Raw genomic sequence first — 11,367 nt, 5'->3', positions numbered from 1 at the left:
ACACACACACACACACACACACACACACACACACACACACACACACACAAATTGATAGCATGTACTTATCTTCTTTCTCTTTTCTTGTCTCTCTCCCTAAAGGCTCAAAATGCCCAGCAGCTCCACGAACGAATACAGTCATCGAGTATGGATGCCAAGTTGGAAGCCCTGAAGGACTTGGCCAGCCTCTCCCGGGATGTTACCTTTGCTCAGGAGTTCATAAACCTGGATGGCATCTCACTCCTCACTCAGATGGTAGAAAGTGGCACTGAGTAAGCATGTCTCATCCTCATGTCTCCCTCCCTCTGTCCACTCTAGAACTGCGGTGTCTGTTACCTCTTTATTCTGGCAGGTTCCAACTTTAAAGACTAGACCTTGACCAGACTCTGTGAAAAGGGACTTAAACATATCAGCAGGTCATGGTTTTGTGATTCCCATGGCTGTGTCCTTCACACATCAGTTACGTGGTGGAGCATGTTAAGCCTCCCTGAATACCTGACTTTTCACAATAGTGGGATACATTAAATATATTGCCTTGAAAGGTCTGGCCCACATTAAAACTATAATTCTCTAGATTATTAATCCCTCAAACTCCTTGCTTATCCAGGGGAACTTCCTTCCTCTGCCTGGAATAAAAATCAGAATGTGATCATATGTCCTGAGGCATTTTGAGAACTCTTAAAATACTTTTTTAAAAGGAGTACTTTAATGATTAAAACAAGCATAATTAAAAATTTAAAGTAATACATATGTATTGGGTACCTACTGTATGCAGAATGGTGGCAGAATTTTTTCAATGTGAGTCTCATCTTTCCAGAATTGGTGGAGATTATTATATAACTATGATTCAATTAGTTATTAATTCCTGCTGATGGCAGAGGGCTAAAGGCTGGGCTCGTTACATCTTAAAATGTCTTATACAGGATAAGACATTGAGCAAGGCCTGGAAGGAGCTTGTATTCTCATAATGGAGGAGTGTGTTAGCATTTCTGGTAGAGATGTTTGTCTCTGGTATGGCTGAAAAGACTAAGGGGCAAGGCTGGTCCAGCTTCCAGTGTGTGGGAGAGAAGCCTGATCATCAGATGCCAGTGGGAAGGAAGAGGGTCAGAACGCTTGGCCATGGTTGTCTGCTGGTGGCATGGACAGCACCTGACAAGACTGGTTCAGTTAGCTACATATGAGTGCATTGATAAGGGTAGCTCTAGAATGAGAGGAGGAAAAGACACTGAGAACTAGGGCTTAATAAGGCTGCTCTTTTGACTCTCCCTTCCATTCTGAGGAATACAGAGAACAAATTGACCTTCGGAGACACTGGAGATCTGTGTGGTTTCTCCTGCCTCTTCTTCCCAGCTCTCCTTCCTCCCACACTTGGTATCTTTTAACCTTAGCAGTTAGCATTTGTAAAAGATTCTCTGTTTTTCCTTCAAAGACAGTATGCTTTTACAGTAACATGAGCCTCCCCCAGCCTATAATGTTCTTTATAGTTTAGAATTAGGAATCTTGTCTTGTAGACAAGTAGAAAAATATTTCTAAGCCTGAATTAAAAAACCAAATCAAATCTGAGAACATTAACAAGTGTTGGTGATCTATCTGGACAAGGCCACTGTAGGTATTAGCCCTTGACTGCTGTTTTGCTTTGCCTGATGACTAAATTCTTTTTTAGACACAGTGGAGCTTAAGACAGCCAGGAAGAAACTGAGAATGAGTTGGCAGTAGGAGATTTGACCAGGAAAAGAAAGTGCCTTCTGTGGTACAGCGTCAGAGGAAACGCAGGATGGGTGTTGTCATAGCTACTTTTTTGTTGCTGTAAGAACATACCCTGACAGAAGGGAGAGGCTGGCTGTTCAGTGGTAAAAAGCCTATCCCACTCTTTCAGAAGACCCATATCAGGCTGCCCACACAGCCAGCTATAAATCCAGTTCAAGGGGATCTGGTACTTTTTTTTGGACTTTGATGGCACCCACACTTACAATTGCACATAACACACACACACACACACACACACTCAGTTTGACTCAGTTCCAAGATGAAGTATGTCATGGTGAAGCTGCTGTGGTGAAGCTCCCTCATGGTGAAGCTGAGAGAATGCTTCTCACAGTGCGTCCACAGTCAGGAAGCTTAGGGTGGGGAATGTCTGTGCTTGGCTCACTCACTTTCTCCCTTTTGTACAATCCAGAATCCCAGCTGTGTGAATGGTGCCCTCCATAGTGGTAGGTCTTTGTACTTCGATTAATCTGGTCAGAGTAACTTTTCGGAGGCATGTTCAGAGATCATCCCCAAGGTGATTATAAAGCTCATCACAGGCTTACCCATCCTTTTAATTTGGATTCCGGTGAGCTGTGGACAGTTGCTTTTCACTGGGATGAGTATGTCTTTATCACATGTCCTCACCAGATGGCCACTGATCTTCCTGGCCACAGCGAGGCATTGGGGCTTCTGATTCAGGAACATGCTAGTTTAAAGTAGAAAGCTGTTACTATATTTGCTGATATGTTCCAGTGGTAATATTTGCAAGAGGAATGATCTAGTGGCAGGGGTGATGCCAGCTGCTGAGAGTAAGTAGGTTTTCTTATATATGCCAAGGTATCTGGACACTTTAGCTTTTGAATGTTTACAGTTTGAATCAGTTGTATGCTTACATCTGAATTTACAAGGATGACTATAATAATTACAACCTGAATAGTAAAGGCCCCCAAGTCAGAAGTGCATATATATCATGAATACAAACTTGTGGCTGGCCACTGTGTTTGGCCAATGAAGCCTGCATCTCCAGACCCTCTCTATTCTAGTTTCCCACGGCACCAGTCAGCTAAGAGTGCCTTAACACAGTTTCAGAGACTGGTAGGTTAAGCAGCAGGAATTCTCCTCCTTCCACTTTTCTGAAGGCTGGAAAGTGTTACTATGATTTGTTTCTCCTGAGGTCTATCTTTACGATATTAATAGATGCTTTCTTCCTGTGTTCTTATGTGACTTTTCCATGTGCCTACACATCCTAGTATCTCCTCATATTCAGGTATACTCCTCTCAAAGAGACAACTGTCAGATTGGATTTGATCCCATTTGAATGGCCTCATTCCAAAGTTATCAGCCCTCGCAAGGTCCTGTCTCTAGCTGAAGTTCCATCCTGAAGTACCAGAGGTTGCAGCTTCTTCATGTGAATTTTTGGGAGGTCATAGTTCAGCCTGTAACACTCATCAATGGACCACTACCCCTTTTGTTTGTCAGAAACAAATGTACAAATGGATAGCATGTACATACCTTGTTATGATTCTTACATGTCACCTATTCTATTGCCTTTCCCACGGATTATCTATCGTAGCCTGATGTTATTCAGAGTAATCCCTATGCCTAGCTCCAAGCTGTCAAAGGTGGATCTTAATCATATCATGGCGCTCATTTACAGTGAGAGAGGAAGTCAACACCAGATGTTCCTTGAGAACAAACAATACATTTTATATGTGAGCAGTACATTTCAGTACTGATTTTTATTTTCAAAAGAAGACTAATTAACATGGCAATTGCTTGTATTCAGCCATTGCAACTTGACATGTACTGTCAAGTTTCAGACAGTTTAAGCAGCAGGAGACCAGATCTTGGATGACTTCTCTTTCGCATTTTTCTTCCACATTCTCATCATGCCACTTTTCTGGAAAGAGAGGACATCTCTTGGGATTCCTTCTGTGTTCCCTTACTGTTTTGCATAAAATCAAAGCCATGCTGGTTTTGAAGACGAAGAAAATATCCATGAAATCCCAAGGCCTCTTTTCTCCCCCTTTCCTATTCCACATCTCAGGTGATTTATTTGATTCCCAGACACTTTTCTGATCTTTTGCTCAAATTAAAAAGAAAAGAAAAAGACGTTTTTCTTATAAGTAAAGTGAATTCTTGGTTGAATGTAGAGCAGGACTTTAATTAATTACCAGGAAACTTTGGTGTAGAAACCCTGCAGCTGGAAAGCTGTTCCGTCATGCCTTCCTGGGCAGGGAGCCTACTGGGAAGGTGGATTTTTTCCTAGCGGGGGAAAGTCTTAGGAAATATTGAAGGAAGAGCCCTGAAAAATTTCTCCTCACTAGTAATGATGCTATTCCATCAGTCCGAGCTACTTGCCATTACCGGAGGCTTCCTTAAGGTCCATCCCCAGCTGGTACCAGGAGAGGCTTGGGGTGAAATCTGTAACAAAGAGGTACACACTGTCACTTTGGCAGAGAGCAGGACTTAAAGCCTGGAATGAGTGTTTCCATCCTTGTAGAGTGTTGAAGTTTTACCCCTGCATTCGAACTGAAGAAGGTATGGAAACACATAATGGTTGTGGGGAAATACATTGCTCAACACAAGCAAGGGGAGGATGTTAATAAATGATGGAGAACAAAAGATGGCTATGCAGAGGCTGCAAATAATATCTCTGACTTGATTCCAGAGGAGGAAAATGTGTGTCATTCAGTCAAGTTGCAAGCACGACACACACACACACACACACACACACACACACACACACTGTGCAGATCACTCATTACCCCTCCCTTATTCAGTGGCCAGTCATTGCTGGGGACAGACAACAGAGGACCTTTCCAAGAATGGAGGGCAGAACACTTACAGTTTCCTTCCTACTTGGCAATGTGAAGGGAACATGATACCATAAGCATCTGAGTAAGCCAGAGCCACCGCCCTGGACAGCCTAGCCAAGACCAAAGAAAGCAATTCCCCTGCTTCTCAAGGATCCAGCCTTTATTAGAATTAATTTACTCCTTATGAAATCACATTTATTGTTAAACATATAAAAATATATGGAAGGAAAAGGATAAGAATGCTTACAGGCAACCATGTTTGTTATTTGTTATCTTCATGTATAACCATGTTATTTTAAATATATATATATATATGCATAAGATTTCTAAAAGTGAAATTATAAGCATTTCCTTTACGATATTCTTTTTTTGTAACCATGTCACTAAATCTTATTCTTTACTTTATTGTAATGTTCCACATATGTTTTTTTTAGAAAATAAATGAAATACAGTTGATATGCAGATGATACATTAAGTCAAAGAATACCCATAGTTGTTAATTGTACCTGTACTGTAAGAGAGTTCCATCATTTTCAGAGTGTTTTGTGATCTTTTTCTGATTAGTTTTGTTGAACACACAGCTGTGGATATTTAAATACTTTATATGGAGTAGAGAGATGTTTAGAAGAAATGAGCTTCATTTTGCAGAGGACTTTAGTTTATTTCCCAGCACCCACATCAGGAAGCTCACTCCTGCCTGTATCTCTGGTTTCAGGGATTCAGAAGTTTGCTGGCCTCTGAGTACCTGCAAACAAGTGGAGCACATAAACTCAAGCACACAATGCACACACAATTTTTTTTTTTTAGATTACTTTGTTAGAATAAGACTACTGGCTCAAAGGATACAGGAGTTTTAAGCTGTTTTCTAGTAAGAAAAATTCAGCAGCTTGTGAGGATATCCTGATACTTTACTGTTCTTTTGAACACATATCTGTCCCATTGCTGATCTGATAATCCATATACTTTCTAGTGTTCCTAGGGATATTGACATATCCCAGGGACTCTCTCTCTAAACTGTGGAATTAATAAGTGTTGACTAACTTGTGGGGTTGAGATTATTTCTTATAAATTTAGCTTTTTTAAAAAAAAGACAATTTTTTTCATAATCATTTGGTGATATGGAAAACCCTTGTGTAATTATCTTTCAAATAATATCATGTATCCAATCATCCCATCCTTTGCCAGGTGCTGTGTGCTTATGTGTTGTGTTGTGTAGAAGTTGCTACTGTAGTGTCAGAGTAAACTTTCATTCCTCAGATTGGTTTTGCTTCCCTGAACTGGAGCTGTTTCCTCTTCTGAGTATTGTGAGATTGTGGTGGAAATGACTTGCACACTGATGGCGCTGTAGCTTTGGAGTTGTTGACATCCACACTGAGAAGGGATTGGTAGGCACCATTCCTTTAATCAAGTATGTGTTCTTTGAATGCTGTATAGAACTCCTGGCACAGAGGTGTGTGTGTGTGTGTGTGTGTGTGTGTGTGTGTGTGTGACTCCAAATTCTATCTTCCAGTGTGGAAGCAGTTTCATGATGTTTCATATTAACAGAACAGAAAATCAAAAATCAAAATACATTGGTGAAATCATCAGAGAGGCAGGTTACAGTAAAGTTGGAGAACCTATTAGAGGCCTCTGAAGCAATCTGATGCCACTCTTAGCTTTGGGGTTGGTTGGTAGTAACTAGTGGTCTGCTAATTTAATGTATTTGAAAAGGTTTCATCTGATAGTCACAAGATATTAAGTCAGACACATAAGTGGGAGAGAACAGCTAATAATGGGGCTAACCAGTACATTAGTCTTGCAACTGATTCAGTGGAAGCTTATTTCCAGGAACTTCCTTGAATAATCACCAAATAGGGCTGGCTCAATAGTATTTTGTTAAAGACACTCTTCAGAGAGAGGTAACATTATGATTCTCATGTAAATATAGACATAACCATGCCTTAAAAGAATTTACCCATAGAATATGAGGGAACCAGACAGGCTGAAATATTTTCACAGAAAAGTCAAAAGAGTCCAGATTTATAGGGTGCAAAGGAATGTTGAGAGGAATTGCAAATGGATACAAACTGTTTTTTCCACAAGCCCAAGGAAGGCAATTAAATCACTACCAGACAGGACAATAGCATCATTAGTTATCTAGAGGATGCAGAGCTGTAAAATGCCTTCAGATCAACCTGCAAGAGCCTGATAGCGCAGAAGGCTTTATTGCACACATTTGCACAGTTGTCCATGGAAACCTGGATGTGTTCCTCCAGCCTTATCTACTGTTTTCTCAAGATCAGACCCATAGTCTCTTCCTCATCATAAATACCTGTTGGGTCTTTTAAAATTTGGTCCTCTTGAGGCCACATGATGTCTCTTTGTAACATTTAGCCATTTGATTAAGTCTAGGTATCTTTAGTGTGACATTTCTTTAAAATTTGAATTGATTAATAAATGATTTATAGGGAACGACTATGAAAGCATGCAAAATTGAACCTGTCACCTCAGTTTCACTTCAGATCTGATGTTCTTTTCTGAATGACTCGTGTCAGTGCTGGTTTCCCCATGTAGTGCTCTACAGCAACACTGTCTCTTCATGCTGTAGTGCCTTCCATTTGTAGCACCGACTCTATGGTCTAGTGTTCATTTGTTTTATTCTTTGTTAATGAAATGTTTGGCTAGTTCCTTGTCATTTTTGTGTAATTATTCTAGATGTGAGCTCAAGGATGTCATGTTGGTATTTTAAATTGGCCATGGTTAGCACAGTGACACGATAGGGAGACTCATAAATCAGGTTTCTATGACTACCCCAGAGGTTTTGTTTTTAAAGTTTATGGCCACATAACCCTTTACAGCCAAGCAGATCCTTTATTCCAGTTTGTTCAGTAGATTGTCCTCTGTCACTAGTATTATTTATTGCATGGTCCTCTTCTCCCAGGCTTGGCCCATGGCTCTACAGTCTCTGTGTCCTTTTGTCTGTCTCCCATTATTTTCAGAACATCATTTTCCTTTTTGGCAGTCCATGATGTTCCCTTTATTTAGCTTTTTTAAAACCTTAGTCCTGACATGAGACATCTTCCAAAGAAGTGCTATTTCCCCGTGGTTCCATTGGGTTTTTATAATGTTCCTAGCAGATGTCTGCTTGTGCCAGTCTTCCTTACTTCTTTGATTCTACCAATGACTTTTGATAAAGGGAGGAAGTAAAATAATAAATATTATTTTAAATGAAGGAAGGGGGAATGAAAGGGAAGAGGACAAATTTACTTTTCTGTTTTATTAATTACATAGTTTAGTTTTCATGTGGCTATTTGGGTTTCTGGAGGAATTGTCAGCAGTGTGGGAACAGACACAGCTCAATACTGTCACCCTCAGCAGCCTATAGCCTTATTTTTAGATCATTGACATTAGCCCAAATCAGGTACATTGCTTTGACATCTGCAGTATATGGACCAGACTTTATTCAGGACTTGGACTTGCTGGAACAAGAGTGAGGCAGAGTTGGAGACTTTGTTAAATACATGTTTAAGTCTCAGCCTGACAACTGAGAGAGAAAGAGGTTTTCATGGATAATGTAGGATATACCCAAGAGCACAGGGTATGCTTTTCTAAGAGACGGCCATAGAGGATAAGACACACTCAGGAGTGGTTATGCATTTGTCAAGGGAGTCATAGAGGTAAGACATATGCAAGTGTGTAGGTACCAGCTTTTCTGAGGAGAGTAATACATCACCAGTGTAGATATGAGCTTTTCAAAGGAGATTAATGATTAATTATCTTAGTATTAGCCATACATACCATTTTGCTAGTAATCCATTTTTCTTTTTCCTCTCTTTTTATAACTGAGATAATTGAACAGGCTTTGGAGACTCCAAACCTGGAATTAGATTCTGGTGAGGAGACAAGGCCAGTAGCCACTGTGCTTATAGGAGTTTACTATGTGCTCCTCCTTGCAAATGGGCTCCTAGTGAAATTCCAAGAAAACGGAAGCTCATATATAGGAAGGAAAACTGCTAAAGCAGTTGTTAACGTGTGGGATTCTTCTTTATTGGCAAGAGACTTCAATCAGATTCCTAGGTGAGGGGTCTGTTCCCTTCTCACGTATCTGCAACTTTTCCCATCATTTTTTTCTTGTCTTAGGGTTATATTTAGATATAGATTGTAATTTCTCTTGAAGAGTGAAATCATTCAGCAACCACTTAAGTACATAAGTGTGTGCATTTGAACTTCTGTCCCTTTCTTCTCATGCAAAGCCTTGCTCTTCAAAGGACTGAAAAGGCATTGCGCTTAGAGATGAGACAGCCTTTGTCACTGAAGATGAGGAAAGAAAAATCAGATGCCAGGCAGGCTCCTATAAGAATTCTGAAAGTCAGATGATTGGGTATGTGAGAAATAAGACAGCAAATTCAAAAGACTAATGAAAACTAGACCTTTTTTTAACCACACCAAGGTCTTTATTCACAAGCTTGAGCTTGGGGCTCACCATCACGAGTTGAATCTGGATATACCTCTGGGAGATCCCTTTCAGGCAACATCCCTTTCAGGAAACAAGACAAATTTTCCCCATGGATCTTATAAGACCATGAGATACATACCACTTTTTTTTTGAGCAACATGGATTGAAAGTTTTTAAAAACAAAACATTTTTTAAAACATTTATTTTATATATATGAGTGCACTGTCACTGTCTTCAGACACACCAGAAGAAGGCATCAGATCCCATTATAATGGTTGTGGGCCACTACCTGTTTGCTAGGAATTGAACTCAGGACGTCTGGAAGGGCTCCTAACCACTAAGCCATCTCTTCAGCCCAATAAAGCATTTTTAACATGTCATTTTTGTAGAAAGTGACACTGGCTCAGAGAAAAAACGAAAATGGCTGGTGGGCTGATCTGGCACAAAACAGTGTATTCTAAAGTTAATCATGAGCAATTCCTGTCTTCTCCCATAGGTCGAGCTCTTTCCTCTCACCAAATGCCCATTTCATTGGTTTAGGACACAAAGCTGAATCTAAAAAACAATTTGGGCCTTGGGACTTCATCCTTTTTTTCTAGTGGTGTGCTCAGTCACATTGCAGATGACTTGGAACTTTCTAAGTGTCAGAGTTCTGAGAGAAGCATGCACCAGCTTTAGGTGGAGGAGAGGTGCCCAGTGCCTCCTGTTCATCCATAATTCTGATAAACTCCATGCACATTTTATACTGAAAGTGGAGCATCACAGTCTGTTTCTTAGACGTGTGACCAGCTGTAGGGAGGGAGTGAACTTAGAGATGGGATGGCCTGGTCCAGTACTGTGGTCCAGTACACTACAGGCAGGTTTAAAGCTGGATAGATCTGATTGAGGAATAGAAGTGCCTTGAGAGAATTAGAGTCTTTTAAGTCTTTACCTCTGTCTTCTTGTGCCTAGGAGGTTTCTGCTGCCTCCCAAATTTCTTTTTCTCAGTTTAGTAATCCTAACACTTTTGAGGCTGAGGCAAGATGATTGCAAAAGTGCCTGATTCCATACAAGAGCCTTAAAACGAGTAAGCATAAAATATTCTAAAATACTTTAAATCTTTAGAAGCCCACATGTCCGTTGTTCACTCAGGTTTGTCTGTGGCAGGCTCCATCCCGAGCCTCACTCCTAGCTTCCTGACTGTCATGGTTTCTAGACTGGCTCTCAAGATATGAAGACATTACATTACAATCAGTGAGGAATTTATTGAAGAAAGAAAACAAGTTACTTCTAGTCTAGTCCATTTGCAACAGATTTACCCATGGCAAAGTCACCCATACACGCTCCATGGAGTTTCTTTCTCGATTGAACATGGCCATCTTGGTTTCTGACTTTTACCATTGTTACCGTCAAATGATTACTATGGCTCATGTTTTTAGATTAGTAAGTGTTTCTACTGGCCTGTACCTAATCTTGAATTTTCTTCTAGATAGATTTATTACATAAAAATCACTGTTTTGAAGCTCATATGGGTATTCTTAATTTTGCAGACGATACCAGAAGTTGCAGAAGATTATGAAGCCCTGGTAAGGATTCATCTACTGATGTAATTTCATACTTTACTTATTGTGCCTAATTAAATCCTGACCTCTCATTTCATAATTATGCATCTAGATATTTTGTGTGTTTCTCCTTTTTGTTTGATGTTCTTTTAGATATTTTGAGTGTTTCTCCTTTTTGTTTGATGTTCTTTTAAAGAAGTTAAGATAATTTTTAAAAAATTTTCCTTTTGCTATTTACTGTGGCAGAAAGGGTATTTTATGGTAGTTATCACTAAGTGATCAAAGTAGAATTGCTCTCTTCCTTGAGCAATTATAGGTGTAATTTTATGCGTTTCTTCAAATAAGATGTTCTTCTTTGTGATCCATGTGCTGTTGAGTGTTAGAGTCTTTGACTTTCTTCAGCAACTCGCAAAGCAAAAGATTCATATTAAAAAAAACAAAACAAGATTTGTATATAGAATGAAAATTATTTAAGTCTGAAAAAGAAAGTTTTTTCACCCATCTCCTACATATTAAGTCATCTACATGATAGTCATGTCTGGAGATGTTAGAAGTTACCTTTTAAAAATATTTTTCTTACTGTTGAGAATTTACTAGTGTGTACAATGAAGCATGATCATTTGCATACCTGATCACCCACCAACTTTTTCTCTGTGCCCTGACACAGCCACTTCCCAATTTAATTCATGCTTGCTTCTACGTTTGTATGTTTTGATAACCACTAAGTCCAATTAGCCCTGTCTATACATACAGGGAAGGTCATCCACTGGACCATGAGAAATCTCCCAGTGGTCACACTTTTGAAAAAGAATAAATTTCCCTTCCT

The 11,367-nt window shown here is 39.8% G+C and overlaps 1 protein-coding gene across 1 annotated transcript in view; it reads left to right on the top strand.

Annotated features, from left to right (window-relative positions):
• Elmo1 (engulfment and cell motility 1) overlaps positions 1–11,367 on the top strand; it is a 503,321-nt gene that overhangs the window by 161,217 nt on the left and 330,737 nt on the right. The window contains exons 6-7 of the mRNA XM_028789271.1: positions 103–272; positions 10,530–10,565. Of these exons, the coding sequence (XP_028645104.1) occupies positions 103–272; positions 10,530–10,565 (206 nt within the window). The remainder of the gene's footprint in view (positions 1–102; positions 273–10,529; positions 10,566–11,367) is intronic.

This window comes from Grammomys surdaster, unplaced genomic scaffold (genome assembly GCF_004785775.1).
Source record: "Grammomys surdaster isolate TR1022 unplaced genomic scaffold, NIH_TR_1.0 125807, whole genome shotgun sequence".
NCBI lineage: Eukaryota > Metazoa > Chordata > Mammalia > Rodentia > Muridae > Grammomys > Grammomys surdaster.
This window is presented reverse-complemented; position numbering and strand designations above follow the sequence as displayed.